The sequence below is a fragment of the Sapajus apella genome, unplaced genomic scaffold (genome assembly GCF_009761245.1).
Source record: "Sapajus apella isolate SASKATOON/1434 unplaced genomic scaffold, GSC_monkey_1.0 scaffold46, whole genome shotgun sequence".
Lineage (NCBI taxonomy): Eukaryota > Metazoa > Chordata > Mammalia > Primates > Cebidae > Sapajus > Sapajus apella.
Window position 1 is genome coordinate 13460890 of NW_022436986.1, and position 18012 is coordinate 13478901.

An 18012-nucleotide genomic window follows, 5' to 3' on the forward strand; every position below is an offset into this window, starting at 1 on the left:
CCGCCCCATTACTCCCCCGCTCCTGGGCTCGGCATCCACTCTGCTGAGTCTCCACGTAGCGCTTCGCGGGCTACAGATTGCGTAACTTCGGCAGCCGGGCGGAGTCTGGAAAGAGGCGGAGCGGCGGCGGACTGAGAGAACTCTCCGGCAATAGTTGCGTAGAGGAAGCCCGGAGAGCCCCAGCCGTCCAAGGAACGCCGCGCCTGCGCAATCCGGGTCCAGGCCGCCGACATTCCAGAGCCGCCTTCCGCCCGCCCCCAATTCCGGGGCGGAGTCCTCTGCCGCGCCGGCGCAAAGCGTCGCCGCACCCCCCTCACGCCTGCGCGCTTCGTCCGCCCGGCCCCATCCCCCCCCAAGGTTTTTCGGGTGGGGGAGGGGGTACGTCTCGGCGAGTCACGATGATGGCGGCCACCATCCTGTGGTGAGCTAGCGGATTCCTTGCTTGACTCGCAGAGCCCCTCGCGCCTCCTGCAGACTCGGTGTCTGGCGCCTGGCGCGTGAGGAGGCACGGCGGCCCGAGCTCGCGGAGAAGGCCGCAGTCACAGCGGCGCAGGCCGGAGGACAGGCTGGGGGAGAGGCCGCTCCGCTAGGCGAATGTGACAAGCCCCCACCCCCACCGCCTTCCTCCCCAGAGCCCGAGGAGCGCGGGCGACCCCGGGGCCCCGCCAGGCCATAGACCCCGCCCAGCGGCCAGCACCCGGCGCAGGCCCGGCAGCAGAGCTGCGCGGCGGCACCATGCAGGTCACCCTGAAGACCCTCCAGCAGCAGACCTTCAAGATAGACATCGACCCGGAGGAAACGGTATGCACGCGGACCGGGGGCGGGGGCAGCCGCGTGCGGGCCGCGGGGAGCGCCAGGATCCGGGAGCCGAGCTGGGCGGCGCGCTTCAGCGGGGCAAGCCCCGGAGGGTGCGGTGAGGGCCCTGCGTCTGGGTCTCGACCCCGGCCCTGCCGGCGTGCGGCGGAGCCGACCCTCCCGGCTTGGCCGGGGGCTTTGTGGTAGACTAGGGAAGCAGTGGCCGGACGCAGAAGGCCTGGTGGCAGATGGCGTGGAGCGCACGCCCGCGGGCCCGGGCCTAGGAGCTTGTGCTAGCAAGGCCGGAGGGGGATGGGGAGGTCCAGGCAGCCTCCGCCGTGGTGCCTGGCTTTCTGGTGTGGGTGCACAGGTGGGGGAGGGAGACGTAGGCGTCGCCGGTACTCCTGTGTGGACCTGGTTAGGCGCTTAGGTCCCAGAGTTGGTAACCCGAGAAGATGAGCTTTAAGAAAAAAAAAAAAGCATCAGGTTTCGTTTGCCGCCGAGTGAGAGGTGTGCGGTGGTGAAAATGAATTTGCCCCTTTACCCCCAGAATTGTTAACCCTTTTATTTGTAAGTGAATTGTTCTGCTGCCTTCCTCCCGCCGCCCAACCTACACCCTGTGTAGACCACTTTGAGGCCTCTTTGGTGGTGAAGGTTTTATTTAGCATTAGAGGCCTTCAAATCCATTCCAAGCTCAAACTGAACTTCAGATTTAACGAGTTCTCTGCTTTATCTTGGCATTGTTAGGAGTTGTAACCCTTCACCCACACTCCCCCAGGCCCCCAAACAGTAGCTCTTCAAGGGGGGAAAAAGAAAAAAAACAACTTTGAATCCCTTCTGCAGTTAAAGTCTTACACATTTCGGAAGTCCACGTTATACATTTTTCTGTATTTGTGACTGCATAAAGAGACACTGTTGAGGTCAACACAACTTTATGCCAAGAATCTAATAATGCCGTGAGTGTAAATTTACTGCTTATGTTCTGGAATACACCGCTAAGATTGTCATAATGCTAAGTTTAAACCAGCAGTTTCCTGCCCAACTCTATTTTTTAAAGTAGTTGTTCCTATTTTGGGTGGAGATCAGGGGCTTTGGTGTTAATTAAGTTGACCATTTGTGGTTTTGTAACTTACTTGGTTTGACCTTGGGCAAATTACGCTTAGTTTCAGCCTCTGTACCATAGGGATAATACCTGCCTTGCGGAGATGTAAGGATTAAATAGTATGTACTGTACTTACTTGGTGGTCAGTAAATGGAATCGATTAAACAGTGGATTCCTTTGAGTGGAGATACAGCGTTACGTTGTACTTATTTAATCTTAAGTTTTGCACATCTTTGTTTAAGAAACAAGGAGAGTTCCCCCAACCTTTCTGCGATTTTGGTACAAAATTATTTGATTTCAAAATATTTATATGTAGGTGTAGGCTGTGTGATTAACTTCTTAAAGGTACAGGAGATATCAGTTACACATGAGAAACTTTTCTGTGTCCTCAGAAGTAATTGACAACACCCTGTGGACTGACAGTACTAATAGAATCAAATTCCTCTTGAATATTTCTTTACTGCTTAATATGCGTTAATAAGTTGAAGGATGAAAGTTAAAATGGGGTTTGTTTGATGATATCAGGCAAAGTACGTAAAATGCCTATTTGCCTTTGGTTCTTTGCGGTAACAAATGTTGGTGCCACAGTAACTTAATCAGCTTATAATAGTTTGATTTTAGAATTATTGAAACCTAAAGAAATATTGTGGCTTTTTGATAAATATTTGTGGGTGTATTGAAGTTATGCAGTGACTCTTTCAACAGCTCGACTAAAGTATTTATATTCTGTAAGATTTGTTTAGCGTTTTAGGCACTTTTCACCTAGAGTGTTAACTGAGAGCCAATGCTGTATCTGAATTTGTACAAATTCTTTTTTTTTTTTTTAATGTTTTTAATTTTTTTTCCATTCCCCACCCAACTTATACAAATTCTTAACTATTTTTGCTATTTTCCAGTTTATTTCCAAGGAAAAGTAGTATGTTATACTTTTAGAAATAATATTTTTGAAAAGCTCATTGTTAGGGAGTGGCTTCTACAGCTTTTATTGCTATTTATATAAATGTAATTTTGTTGCTATTAGTATAAAAAACTAATATTGTTAGTCTGAGGCAAGAAATTAAAGCATTTTCTCTGATATATGGAATGTTTGCATTTAATGACTTGTCAGTTTTTATTTTAATGACTTTAGGAAATTTTTTCAAGACAACTGTTTCAATTCTATGTAGTGGATTTTAATTAATATTTATTTTTGATACGACACCTCAGACTTCCAGTAAGAAAAGAAACAGTGAAAATTATATTTAATAGGGCAACACTAAGTGTCCTGTTTCTAAGTTGTTGTGAGAACTGGGTAACCAAGGATATTAGAAGTAGATCTAAAAAGACAAGATAGGATCTTACTGAGACCCATTTTTGTTCTGCTCAGAGGTTTGTCCTTGTTTAATTTTTACCTGGGAGGAACCAAGGAAATTTAGTAACTTACGTAGTCAGTATAGAAACTCTTATGAACTTGAGATGAGCGTGAGCAAAAATGGAAGAAAGGACCGTGCGATAAGGGGAATCATGGGACTGATTCATTTGTTGAACAAGTAAATGTTTAGTGAGCTTTGCTGGCAGAACTGGAGGAGTACAGGGACCTGTAGAACGTGGTCTGGGGCATCTGGGAGCTTTATTGACTTAGAGTGCATGGCTATAGAGTAGGGGATATACAAAGTGGAAAAAACAAGATAATTTGTTTTAAGGTGTTTTTATTTGCTCTAGTTTTAACTAACAAAACTTTCTTAAGACTTATTAGGCATTTTGTACCATTTACTTGACTATTGCCGTGATACGTTACATGACCACTGTCTTTAGTGTTAACCTTTACAAAGATATTTTTACAATTGTAATGCTAACCTTCTTATAAAATATTCAAACAATGCAGAAACAAAATGAGAAGGTGGTATGTATGCAGTAGGGAGACCATTGCTAGATTTTTTTTCATTATGTGGTGGTCTGTCTGTCTTCTTTAAAAATTATGGGAGACATTTAAGTAGCCTACATATTAAAGCATTGTGAGATGTGTAATAGACCACTGCTTCTCTGAAATTCTTTAAAATTCTGAAGTTTAGTGGTGTGATGGACATTTAGAGGGACATGGAATACAGTTTTTAAGCTCAATTTCATAGTCACTTAGTTTTTTATATTGCTGTTGGTTAAAGCCACTTAAATAAAAGGTTTATTTAAGAATAAACCTTTTAAGTTTAAAAAAAAATACAGTGCAGCATTTTATTGCATCAATGAAATGACAACAAGAAAGAGCATGTGGTGTACAAATTAATCCTGCAGTCTAACTCTGGGCACTGTTTGCTTTGAATAACTAAAAACTCAGTAAATTTGAGATGAGACTTTAAATGCAAAAGCTGAAATGGGGTTGGATTACTATACAAGTGACATTAAAACTGTGCATATACATTGGATTTTTTTTGCTAAGAATTTTAAAGATACTATTTTAATATCTATAAATAGCATATTAGTGTGCTGTGAAGAATTACCTCATTTTGTGGTTTATCTCTATAATGTGATTGTTACGAAATATTACTTTACCCTGTACTTTGGGAGGCCAAGGCAGGTGGATCACCTGAGGTCAGGAGTTCAAGACCAGCCTGACCAACATGGTGAAACCCTGTCGCACTACTAAAAATACAAAATTAGTTGCGCACGGTGGCGCATGCCTGTAATCCCAGCCATTTGGGAGGCTGAGGCAGGAGAATCGCTTGAACCCTGAAGGAGAAGGTTGCAGTGAGCTGAGAAGCACCATTGCACTCCAGCCTGAGCAACAAGGGTGAAACTCCATCTCAAAAAAAAAGAAAAAAAAAGTGTGTGTATCTAGCTTTAGTACTCCTGTATTATACAGTATTTACTAGCCATCATTTATTAGTGATTTACTTACTAGCTATCATTTATTATTCCTGTGGTGGTTTGTTATATTTTTAATATAGTCATGCTAGTTTCAAATTATAGAAGTTTCCTAGATTATTAATGCAATAAGTAGTAAATATTAAAATTTATCACAGGCAAAATTAAAAGTCCTCGGCATATTGGTAGAACAAGACACAGGAAGAAACTGAGAAATCTAGTACACTTTTTGCCAGACTTTTGCCGTTTTGATGCCTTGCACACAGTAAGCATTTAGTGAAGATCTTTGAATGAATTGAATATTTCTTTTGGTGAACTAGCGAGTGTGATCCCCCAATGTAGAGTGTTTGCATGTTGATTCGTTTATTTAATAAATATTTGCTGTGTACTTAGTGGTCAGGCCCTGCTGTGATGGTGTATGCATTCTAGTGGGATAAAACCATCAAAAAACAAATTTTAAAAACCAGGTAATGTTAAGTCCTATGTAGAAAGTTGAAATAGGATAAAGTATGTGATAATACTTCACTGGGTGGCTACTTTTAAATTAACTAGTCGCTGAAGGTCTTTCTGAATAAGGTGACATTTTAAGCTGAGAGCTGAATAAAAATGAGCACACAGGATGAGAAGAATATTTTCTGTAGGGAACTGCTGGGGTAAAGAATGTGTTTAAGAATGTGTTTTGGGAACTAAAAAAAAAGCCTCATTGCTAAGGTGATGGGTAAGAGATAAAAGAATGAGTTAGGCAAGTGGCCAGAGCATTCCTTGTAGGCTAGGGGTTTTCAAGGTAAAATTGGAAACATTTACAAGCAGGACAGAAATCTTTTCTCTTTTCTCTTTTTCCCTCCCTCCCTCCCTCCTTCCCTTCCTTCCCTCCTTCCCCCCTTCCCCCCTTCCCTCTCTCCCTCCCTCCCTTCCTTCTCTCCCTTACTCTCCTTCCTTCTCCTTGCCTCCCCTTCCTTCCCTCCTCCCTTCTTTCCCTCCTCCCTTCCTTCCCTCCCTTCTGTCCCTTCCCTTCCTTCCTTCCCTTCCTTTTTCGACAAGGTCTTGCCCTGTCACACAGGCCAGAGTACAGTGGCGTGATCATAGCTCACTGCATCTCCGAACTCCTGGGTTCAAGTGATCCTCCACCCTAAGCCTCCCCAGTAGCTGGGACTATGGATGCATGCCACCATGCCCATCTAATTTTAGTTTTTGTAGAGTTGGGGTCTTGATGTTTTGCCCAGGCATCTCCAATTCCTAGCCTCAAGTGACCTTCCTGCTTCGGCTTTCTTAAGTGCTGGGATTACAGGCACGAGCCAGCACACCCAACAGAGAAATACTACTTTTAGGATTTTTAAAGGTTACTTTGACACTGTGGGGTGGGCAAGAGTGAAAAGCGGAGAGATCGGTTAGGGGGCTTGTGCAGTAGTTTTAAGTAATTGGAGCTTGAACCAGGGTAGTAGGAGTGGAGATGTAGAGAAGTAGTTGGAATTAGGGCATGTTTTGAGGGGTATAGTTGGCTGTGCCACTTGCTTTGTGACCTCGGGCAAGTTCCTGAATAGATGCCTGTTGGTGGGTCCTCTTCTATGAAATGAGAATACTAGTACTGAAAGTACTAAGCTATGGAGTATGTAAGTTTGAAATAATATTAACAGGGCTTGGCAATGTGGTCTCACTTTCCTTCCGTTGTTCTTGCTTAGAAAACCTCAAATGTGATTAAATTGACCTCAATGTTTGTACTTGCACCTGAGCAGCCAGAGATGCACCTGTAGCCACTTTGACTTGTCTCGCTTAAATTCATGAACATTACCCTTAATTGGGTCCTTAGTGTGCAGCACCTGACAATCTTACAGTTTACTAGTCCAGTCACTCTTCCACTGCCACAGGACAGTTTCATATCATCTGCCCTCCTTATTTTCACTTGATGACCCTAGTTTTTATTTGATTGAGAATTTAGAAGTAATCAAGACAGAATGTCAACAAGGTCCTACCGTAGCTACCTATCTGCTAGCCTCCTCTTACTGTAGGTAGTTCTGAATTGTAGATGGTGCTATCAAAGGCCAGTCCTTCCACTTTACATGCTTTCTTTCTTCCTTTCTTTCCTTTCTTTTCTTTCTTTTTTATCTTGCAGTTGTCATCCAGGCTGGAGTGCAGTGGTGCAATTTTGGCTCACTGCAACCTCGCCTCCCTGGTTCAAGCAATTCTTCTGCTTCAGCCTCTTGAGTAGGTAGGATTACAGGCATGTGCCACCACACCCGGCTAATTTTTTTACATGTTTGATAGAGACAGGGTTTCACCATGTTGGCCAGGCTGGTCTCGAACTCCTGACATCGTATCCACCTGACTCGGCCTCCCAAAGTGCTGGGATTACAGGTGTGAGCCACCGCGCCCAGCTCTCCACTTTTCCACTGTACTTCATCCCCTGTCATATGTGAAAGACGTTACTCCATCAAATCTTCTTTCTCTTCTGTATCACTGATTTTTCCCATTTCTAGAGTATACAGACATTTTTTCCTCATCTTAATGATACACTCCCTTGTCTCCACATCCCTCTTTAGTTACTGCCCTGTTTCCCTGCTTTTCAAGCAAAACTCAGGAGTATCTCTCAATTCTGTTTACTTTTTTCCACATCTTGCTCTTTTCAGATCCACCATACTGCTCATAAAAGGGATTCCCTCCACCTTTGTACTTGTGCTTTGTCCTTAAGCACGATACTTTTTTTGTTGTTAAGATGGGGTTTTGCCATGTTGACCAGGCTGGTTTTGAACTCCTGACCTCAGGTGATCCACCTGCCTCTACCTCCCAAAGTGCTGGGATTACAGGTGTGAGCCACTGTGCCTGGCCTAGCACAATACTTACAAAATATACATATATATATATTTTGTGTGTATATATATATATATATATATATATATATATATAGTGTGTATATATATATATATATATTTCCTCATTATTAGAACGGGAGTAATAATAATTGACCTGCTTTCCTAACGGTAGTGAAAATCAGGTAAGATCAAAGGCATGGAAATATTTAGTGAATTGTGAAATTAGAAATAACTTTTGCAGCTTTTAAATAAATCCTTTCATCAGTTTTTGTTTTGATCATTCTTCTCACTATCCTTTCTGAAAAAGGTTTCTATGAATGAAATCTTTTCATTCTCTTAGCTTGACATAATCAGCAATTTTGAACAGTGTGTAAAAGCAGTGAACAAGGTCCTGCTGTGATAGATACTGCATAGGATTCCGGTTAATTTCTGGAAGAAATTTGCTAAATTTAAGCCTACTGTGGCACAGTGAATTCTACTGAAGGACACTACCCTACCCCATCTGTTCCCTATAAGTTTAGATAAATAAATGTCTTTTGTAGTGTCATGAAAGCTAATTTTACAACTGAATGAACTTTATAAACTTCTTAAACATTATGTAAACTTATTTCAGCAGAGGAGGTAGACCAGCTACAAGTGACTGGTAATACATGAATAGATCCTAGAGCCTTAAACAGGTAGATAAAATTGTTCTCACCTATTATTCCCCACACACTTCTGGTTGAATTAGGTAGGCGCCTTGTTTTTGCTAGTGCACTGGAGCGATCCATTCTTTGCCGATATAGAAACTTTAGAAGTTACAGGTATCTTGTGAATTCTGCTTAGTCAGTTTTCAAATTCTTATATTTCTTTTGGCCTTGTTGGAATCATACTGTTAGGAATATATTTTAGAATAGATTAAATTAGCATGTATAGGTTGGCTTAAAAGTCTAAATACCATTTTAGATAGTTTCTGTGGGAAAAATGGGTTTTGGATTTCAAATCATGTATGTAAGATGATAAATAGCCTTTGGATCATAACCCCAATTGGAGGATTGCCTTTGTTTAGTGTCTGCCTCTTCCTCACATAATTAATGTTTATACTGTTGGTTATTGTTTCAATTATAAAAATCTCTTGTACCAAATTACTTTATTCCTTAGGTCCAGTGAGGAGACTTTACCTGTTGGTACTGAAGTCAACTGACATTTTTAAAATCAAATTTGTATTTGTAGAATTAGCAGGAACCTTCCTTGGGACAGAAATTCAGGAAATAACTCTGGTGCCTATACCAGTTTCTCAAGTGGAAGGACGCCAACCAAAAAACCAAAAAACGAAAAGCATTGCCTGCAGTGTAAACATAAGAAATCCTTTAGTAAAGATATTTGGCTTTAGGAATCTCCTTTATTTTGCTGATTGTTGATTGCCAAAATTTAGTTGCTATTATTTTTTAATTAACTAAGCCATGTAGTATTAGAACTGCCTTAGACCTTTTTCTTTTAAATGAAATAAATCTCTTTTTTCTCTTTGAAACTCCAGTTTTCCCTAAAGTACCCAAATAATTCAGGCTTGTTAAAGTAAATAGAGTATATATAGTAAAAGTATATATAGTAAAATGTGAAAGCCTTCCTAAATTACTCAAATAATTCAGGCTTGTTATAGTAAATAAAGTATATATAGTAAAATGTAAAAGGCTTTTGCCCCTGGTCTAAGTAACCACTGTAGACTCTGTATATCCCTCTAGTCCTTTTAAAAAATATATTTACACGTAATGAGTGAACACAGTTATGCTGTTTTAAAAAATTAATTGCTTAGCAACTAGGTGTTTTCCTCAAAGATAGTTACAAATATTTCATTATATTGCATAGTGTTCTAATAAATGTATGTGCATTAATTCATTTTTCTCTTTCCCCTTGATGGATGTTTAGGGTTGCTTTCAATTTTTAGTATTGCAAACAACAGTGTAGGACACATACTTTGCACCTTTGTCTTTGAAGTTCTTACATGAGCATCTCTAGCATTGATTTCTAGATGTGGAATTATTTGGTCAAAGTGTAGCAGATTGCCTTAAAAAATGCCTGGTCAGTGCTCACAAATTTTAACAATATTTGTTATGTACAAATACCATCTTCCATAGGAGTAGCCAGGATTCAAATTTAGGTACTCTACCTCCAGAGCCTATGTATTTGACCTTTCTATTTCATCTGCCTTGTGTCCCCATCAGTAAAAGAGGATAATGGTAGCTACCTGTGTACCAGTTACCCTATTACTGCGTGACAAATTACCCCTTAGTTAATTAAAACAGTAAACATTTACTGTTTGATAATTTCTTTTTTTTTTTTTTTTTTTTTTTTTTTTGAGATGGAGTTTCACTCTTGTTACCCAGGCTGGAGTGCAATGGCGCGATCTCGGCTCACCGCAACCTCCGCCTCCTGGGTTCAGGCAATTCTCCTGCCCCAGCCTCCTGAGACGCTGGGATTACAGGCACGCGCCACCATGCCCAGCTAATTTTTTGTATTTTTAGTAGAGACGGGGTTTCACCATGTTGACCAGGATGGTCTCGATCTCTTGACCTCGTGATCCACCCGCCTCGGCCTCCCAAAGTGCTGGGATTACAGGCTTGAGCCACCGCGCCCGGCCTACTGTTTGATAATTTCTATGAGTCAGATATTCAGGGATATTTTAGCTCTGTGGTTTTTCAGAGTCTCATGAAGTTGCATTAAGGGCTTCATTCTGTGCATTAAAGGCCTGATTGGCTGGATGATTCCCACTGAAAGTGACTTCATCAATGGCTAACAACTTGGTGAAGGTTCTTGACGGAGGCCTCAGTACCTTCCTGTCAGGGTCACCACCTGCCAGTCCTGCAGGCCCTGACCTAATGAGGATGAATAAATTCACTCAGACACGGAACACAGGGAACAAGTATGCTGGAAGAGAGTGCTGTAAAGAGATAGCAGCCACTGGCCCCTACTAGCTGCCCCTTCAGGCATTTTATTCAGTATAGATTTAATAACAGAGGCTCTAAGTCAACACACTTAGGGTTAATGATTAAAGGCCAGCACACATTAAATGACAAAGGTGTTGAGTTAACACTAGAGGGTATAGATTAAAGGCCAGGTTCTGAGGCCTAAAGCAAACACCATTAGTGGGGTAATATCCCTGGTTGACTTCCCCCCAAGAGAACCATCCGGAATGAGTAAGGATTAGTTTATAGGACCACTTGGGTAAACAAGTTAGATAAATGCCCCACACTCCTTTTTTTCTACTCTTTTTTTTTTTTTTTTGGGGGTGGGGGAGACGGAGTTTCGCTCTTGTTACCCAGGCTGGAGTGCAATGGCGCGATCTCGGCTCACCGCAACCTCCGCCTCCTGGGTTCAGGCAATTCTCCTGCCTCAGCCTCCTGAGCAGCTGGGACTACAGGCACGCGCCACCATGCCCAGCTAATTTTTTGTATTTTTAGTAGAGACGGGGTTTCACCATGTTGACCAGGATGGTCTTGATCTCATGATCCACCCGCCTCGGCCTCCCAAAGTGCTGGGATTACAGGCTTGAGCCACCGTGCCCGGCCTCTACTCTTTATTTAAGAGGACAAGTCTGCCTTCAGCTAAGTATTATGGTAAAAACCCTTAGGCCTTCCAAAAGGGTTGTGTATATTCTCTATAACTAAAATTTGTCCCCCCATCCTGACTGAATCTCCACACTTCCCCATATGGGCCTCTCCCCAGGATTCCTTAGTGTTTTCATGACATTGTGGCTGGCTTCTCCCAGTGTGAGTGATCCAAGAGAGCAAAATAGAAACAATGGCTTTTATATATAAACCAGGCTCAGAAGTCACACACTTTTAATTCAGCAGTATCTTACTGTTCTTGTGGACTAGCCATAATTAAGTATGCAAAGGGTATGTACAAAGGCTTGAATACCAGGAGATGGGAGTCATTGAGGGCTATCTTTGATGCTGGCTACTATAACCTTATAGAGCTATCATACCGATTAAAAGAGTTAATTATTGTGAGGCCCTTAGTACACTGCCTGGCATATGGCAAGTACATAGCATACATTAGCTTTTATTCAGATTTTATATTTCAGGGCTACCCATTAAACTTTACACAATTCTTTTTACGGTATGTAGTTACAACAGTGATAAGAAATAACATAGTTACAAAAATAAGGAAAAATAATACTGGAAGGTTGAGCAAACTGTTATATGGAATATGCAGTTGCTGACCTAATTAACAAGCAGTAGCCTAGAAATCTTATGCAAAGTGCTGTGTAAGAAGATTGACATGGCAGCCCATTATACTATCATAGGAGTATGATTTGCAAGATACTATTTTGATGTCTCATGCATGACCTAAATTTGTTGAAAGAAAACTACTTTTTTTTTAAGAGGCAGGGTCTTGCCCAGTTGCCCAGGCTAGAGTACACTGACAGGGCTATAGCTCACTCTAACCTTGAACTCCTGGGCTCAGTCAGTCCTTTCACCTCAGCCTCCCAAGGTAACTGGGACTATAAGTGGGCACCCATCTAATTAAACATTTTTTTTGAGATGGTGGCACATTATGTTGACCAGACAGACCTTGAACTGTTGGGATTACAGGAGAAATGACTACTTTTAATGGTCATTGGCCTGAACTAGAATAGTGCCAGTGCACCAGAGATTGCACGGTAGTGCTCACATTAGGAAATAATTAGACGGTAAGTTTAGCTGTGTGGTGGCACTTTTAAATACACTATTATGATTGTTTTCCTTTGGAGGAAAAAAGAAAAACCATGCCCATAATGTTTAATGTTACATTGAGTACATTTTTATTTTTAAATGCATAATTTTGTAAGAGAGATTTAAGTAGCTAGAAAAAGGTCTGATTTCTTGAATGTTAACCATGCCTTTGTCTCTAGTGGAATAAACCACCATTATTTATGTAGGAGGGAATAAGCATCACAATGGAAGTTCTAGCCCTGGTTATATACTGGGACTATGGTGCTCAGGTTTATATTCACTCTTGAAATGGCTTACTGGAATGGGAGCATTGGCGTGGGGTTCAGCACAGTTGGAGGAGTTGTAATTGCATCTATTATGGGCCATGTCTTTTCCAAGAGAAACCTTGTGCTAAGTTCCTATCTCTGCCTTTGAAGCATCCAGAAAGAAGGCAGTCTTTCTTGCTAACCTATTTTAAAATATGCTCAATTTGGTTGTGTTAGGGGTGATTTAGACAAACTAATTTAGACACAGTTCTTCCACAAATACATTATGGTTTAAATGCCTCTAGGGCATCCAGTGAAGGTGTTCAGTAGAGAGTTAAGTGTGCATAAATGAAGGTTGAGGAGAGAGACCTGGGCTAGAAATAACAGACGACATCTGCATCGTTATTAAAACTAGAAGTAGATACAGTAGATTCTCCTGGAAGTCTAAGTAATACTTAAAGGCTGGCCAGGGAAGAGGATTTCGTGAAGCAGTGAGCAGAGAGATAGGAAAACCAAAGGTACGGCATCATGGAAGCCAAGGGATGGTGGTATGTAAAGGTGGGACAGGTCAGTGCTGTTACACATGGCAAGAGTAAGATAGGCGAGAATTAAGAAGTGTCTTATGAGCTTTGTGCAGTGCAGTGGCAGTATCATCGCCAATGAGATTTATCCGAGGCATGATTATTGCTCATTGAAAACTTTTCCCAGTACCCCGCCATGACGACTTGAAATATAGTCGGCATTGGCAATTTTTGACAATCTCTACGGAGAGTGAAAAAAAAATATGTTAAAGAGGCATTTAAGTGTTTTATGATGTTGCAGAATTCAGCGATGTTGCTAAAGAGCAGTGTTAATGGAATGGCCACGGGGTTGGGGGAGGACTACCAAAGAAAATAAGCAAAATGAGAACAAATTTCATGTTTTTGTTTATTAGCACAGTATTGCTCTCTTTTGAGTAGTCGGTTTGGGATTATGATTAAGTGAAGACAATGTGTGTATTTGCATTTTTGAAGAATTAGATTAAGGGGAGAGAGTCAAGGAGGAGACAAGGTTGTTAAGTGTTTTGTTTTTTAAGATGATAGTTAGGTCTAAATGTGAATGAAAGTGAGCTGACAGAGAGGCTGAAAAAGCTGGGGGAGATAGGAAATATAATGAATTTAGTAAGATACTGAAAAATATTTGGAGGAGAACCAGAGGACCGGTGGAAAGAATTGGGTTTGAAAGAAAGGGATACTATTATTTAATAGGTGAAAAGGAGATGTAGATGGGTCTGGATGCAACAAAGTTAAGCAGAAAGTTGAAAATAAGTTCCTCTGTCTTCTGTTTTTAATAAGGTACAAAGTGGTCACCTGTAGAGAGTGGGAGAGGGTCTTGGGAATCAGATTTAGGGTACCAATTTGAAATATCCTTGTGGAGGATGGAGAAGAGAGCTAAGCAGGGGAACAGAGAATTTAGTGTATCCTTTTCTCCACTAGCATTTAGAAAATGGGGTGTAAATGTAGATAGGCAGTCTCGTAGGTAAAAGTTGAGATAGGAGAATGAGACACCACAGAGTGGTTGGAGTAAATTTTAGGAGTTAAGTACTGATCGAAATAAATGGTGTTGGTCCAAATACAGAATTTTGCCTGTCAGGAGCAGCAGAAAGACAAGGAAGTCTTTGATACTACAAAGAAGGTGATAGGAGCAATGACAGTGTTGTCTAAGCAAAATAGAGCTGATAGTGAAGATGGAAATGAAAGTAGAGACTCTAGGGACCAAGTCTTAAGGAGGCTCAAGAGCAAGTGTAGTGAACAATTGCTAAGAGCGGTAGGAACAGAAGACTGTTCACTTACAATTTTAAAGATGGAGTGGTTTTTGGATGACAAAATTCAGCCTGTGTTCCGTGAGTTTAGATAGATGAGTTAAACGGATTGTAAGTAACAATTATTGTTGTGTTCAAGGTAAAGGAGCAATGCCAGAATTTTAGACAGGTCAGTGAACCTGGTTCTAAAGTCTGGTTTAGTTACTTTCTTTGAAGTGATACTGTTGGGTCAAATCCCTGTACCTCCCCCACCACCTTAAAAATGTTGAGGCATCTTGGCATATTGCCCTGAAAAATTTTGGGTCATTTGATACTTTCTTATTCTGAGAATGTGTCTCTTCACTTTTAATGACAAGACTTACTCAAAACAATCTTTCCAGTGTGAAAGTTTATTGGATTAATAATATGAGGCATCAAAATTTATGTTTGGGCCAGGTGCAGTGGCTCACGCCTGTAATCCCAGCACTTTGGGAGGCGGAGGCGGGTGGATCACAGGAGGTCAAGAGATCAAGACTATTGTGGCCAACATGGTGAAACCCCCGTCTCTACTAAAAATACAAAAATTAGCCGGGCGTTTGGCACCCACCTGTAGTCCCAGCTATTCGGGAGGTGGAGGTTGCAGTGAGCCGCGACTGCATTACTGTGCTCCAGCCTGGTGACAGAGCAGGACTCTGTCTCAAAAAAAAAAAAAAAAAAAATTTTGTTTGGTTACTAATGAGGTTAAGCTTTTCTGTGTTATGACTGTGTAATTGTGAATTGTCTGTCCTTTGTCCAATTTTTTTATTAGTGTAAAAATTTGTGCCTTTTCTCTTTTTTCTTTTATTTTTTTTCTTGAGACAGTCTCACTCTATCACTTAGGCTGGAGTGCAGTGGCGTGATCTTGGCTCACTGCAGCCTCCATCTCCCAAGTTCAAGCAATTGTGTCTCAGCCTCCCAAGTAGCTGGGATTACAGACGTGTGCCACCATGCCCAGCTAAGTTTCGTATTTTTAGTAGAGACGGAGTTTCACCATGTTGGCCAGGTTGGTCTTGAACTCCTGGCCTCAAATGATCTGCCCACTTCGGCCTTCCAAAGTGCTGGGGTTACAGACATGAGCCACTGCACCCAGCTGCCTTTTCTCTTTGTCATTTTTTTCTTTTTATTATTTGTCCGTTTTTCCTGTTTTAGTTGTATGTTTACCCTGTTAATTTTCCTTTTTTGTTGAATAAACTTTTAGTGTTTAGTCTATGATTATTTCTTTAGCCAAATCGTACAGGTATTTTGGAGTTCCCATTGTTCTTAATACTCTGTGTTGGGTGTTTTTTGTTTTGTTTTGCTTTTTAGTTTTTGAGTTGGAGTCTTGTTGCCCAGGCTGAATTGTAATGACGTGATCTTGGCTTACTGCAACCTCCGCCTCCCGGGTTCAAGCAGTTCTCCTGCCTCAGCCTCCCAAGTAGCTAGGATTACAGGCATGTGCCACCATGCTCAGCTAATTTTACTATTTTTAGTAGAGACAGAGTTTTGCCATGTTGACCAGGCTGGTCTCAAACTCCTAACCTCAAATGATCCATCTGCTTTGGCCTCCCAAAGTACTGGGATTATAGGTGTAAGCCACCATGCCCACCCTTAATATTGTTTAATCAGTTATGATTTCTATGAAACAAAAGTTATTTAGTAGTTAATGATTAAAGGTCCTTTTTTGGTTCAGGTTTTCTTTAATTTGTGGGGCTTTTTTCCTTTTCTCCTCTTCTCCCTCATTTTTGATGTATAAAGCTAGAGAGTCCATTATTTAGGCTTTTTGAAATCTGAGACGTTTTACCTCATTCTAACCTGTCAAGAATGAGATATTTCTGCTTATTTTCTTTTATTTGTTGCTTCATATGTGTCTTTTTTTCTTCACATATGTTTATACTCTGTTGATTTATTCATCAACAGAAAAAGGAAGCACCCACTCAATGCCAAACCACTATGTATTGTTTTGAGAACTGGGTTTGTGCATAGAGATACACTTGATGTGTAATTTATTTGTAGTTTTCACCAAATAATCACACTTGCAAGTATTGTATGCTTTTGTCTCTCTGTAAACAAAAAAGCTTGAAAGGAAGTTTACCATTCACCACTGAGTGTTCCACTCATGCGCTGCTATCACTTCTTGGGAAGTCTTTTTTAGCATGTAGGGATAGCAGTCCTCAAATGATTTGGTTTCAAGACTTGTTTACATTTAAATAAGTTATTGAGTGCTCCAAAATGACTTTTGTTGATGTCCTTACATTTATTTAGTTTATTTTTTAGGACAGATTCTCACTCTGTCACCCAGGCTGGAGTGCAGTGGCGTGATCTTGGCTCACTGCAGCCTTTGCTTCCAGGGTTCATGTGATTTGTGTTCCTTGGCCTTCCCAATAGCTGGGATAACAGGAGTGTACCACCACACTAGGCTAATTTTTTAGCATTTTTAGTAGAGACAGGGTTTCACCACGTTGGCCAGGCTGGTCTCGAACTCCCGGCCTCAGGTTTTCCTCCCACCGGAGCCTCCCAAAGTGGTGAGATTACAGGCGTGAGCTGCCTGGCCCAATGTACTTAACATTTATTAATGTTTACTGTATTATAAATTAAAACAAACTCTATTAATTTTCATTTAAATATAATAAATTTATTATAAGTATTAATGTTTTCTGCAGAAATATGTGCCAAAATAACAGTAACAACAACAAACCACTGAGAAGACTGACACTGTTTTACTTTCCTTTGCAAGTCTCATGTTTGGCTTTAAGAAGATTTTACTTGTGTTGGTTTTACCTTTGAAATGGGGAACAGTGGAAAATAGTGGATTGAGATTTTTGCGATGGATTTCTACTTCGGGAAACATCAGAATAGCAATGATGCTGCTAACCCATTTCAGGATTATCAGTGTAAAGTAATGAAAATAGTTATATTAAGGCACATGGGAAAGTCATCTCCGCGGTTTTTTTTTTGTTTTTTTTTTTACTCCTATGCTTCCCTACTTAACAGGTTAAGAAGTCCATTAGACTCGTTTTCCCAAATACTTTATAATGAGCCTATTGTCACACAATTTTAGGAATTGAAGAGACTGTAAAGGTCATGGATTCCAGCTCCTCTTATAGATGAAACTGATGCTGAGAGAAGCTAAGCTACTTGTTTAAGAGCATTGAAGTCGTCTGGTGATTTTCAGCCTGGGCTGAACTTTGGAACCACCTGTAAAGCTTTTTAAAAATACTGATGTCAAGATCTCACCCTCAGAGATTATGTTTTAATTGGTCTTTGTAAAGTCCCCCTGGTGATTGTAATGAAATATAAGACTCTTAAAATGAATCATTTGCCTTTTAACATTCACAATTTAACCTTTAACATTGAAGTATTCTTATTGATGAGACTGTTTTATTTCTTAGACATTTTAGGTGATCGAGCTTTATTTTCTTGCTCTGTGGGAAATAAACCCACAAACATTATGTAAATCAAAACTTTGATGTTGGAAACTTTGTTTTAAATTAATGAAATCAACTAGTAAATTTTAAAGAACCTATGTGTATTAGATGGTTTTAAAGTTTATGCCTATCATGCCCTAATAATGTGAGTTAATGTTGAATCTTTTGATATAAATTGGAGAAACAATCTTTGATGTTTTGGAAGTATTAATAATTATGTATATAATTTTTTGTCTTCCATTATTTATTCAGATTCTGGATTGTCATTTTTTGTTTAGACTTTCTCCAAAAAAAAAAAAAAAAAAAAA

General features: G+C 40.7%; 1 protein-coding gene and 1 non-coding gene across 3 annotated transcripts in view; both read left to right on the top strand.

Moving 5' to 3' along the window:
* The first annotated feature begins 285 nt into the window (after positions 1-285).
* The window catches only part of RAD23B (RAD23 homolog B, nucleotide excision repair protein), a 47713-nt gene continuing 29986 nt past the window's right edge, over positions 286-18012 (top strand). Inside the window, exons 1-2 of one of the 2 annotated variants that reach the window (XM_032240280.1) lie at positions 286-421; positions 633-801. In XM_032240280.1, coding sequence (XP_032096171.1) covers positions 736-801 — 66 coding nt within the window. In that variant the 5' untranslated portion in view covers positions 286-421; positions 633-735. Of the gene's footprint in view, positions 422-632; positions 802-18012 lie in introns of those variants that run through there. The other variant, XM_032240281.1, reaches the window with a different exon arrangement.
* LOC116524926 lies at positions 13107-13252 on the top strand. The gene has a single exon (XR_004257526.1). It is a non-coding gene; the product is annotated as a U4 spliceosomal RNA (small nuclear RNA).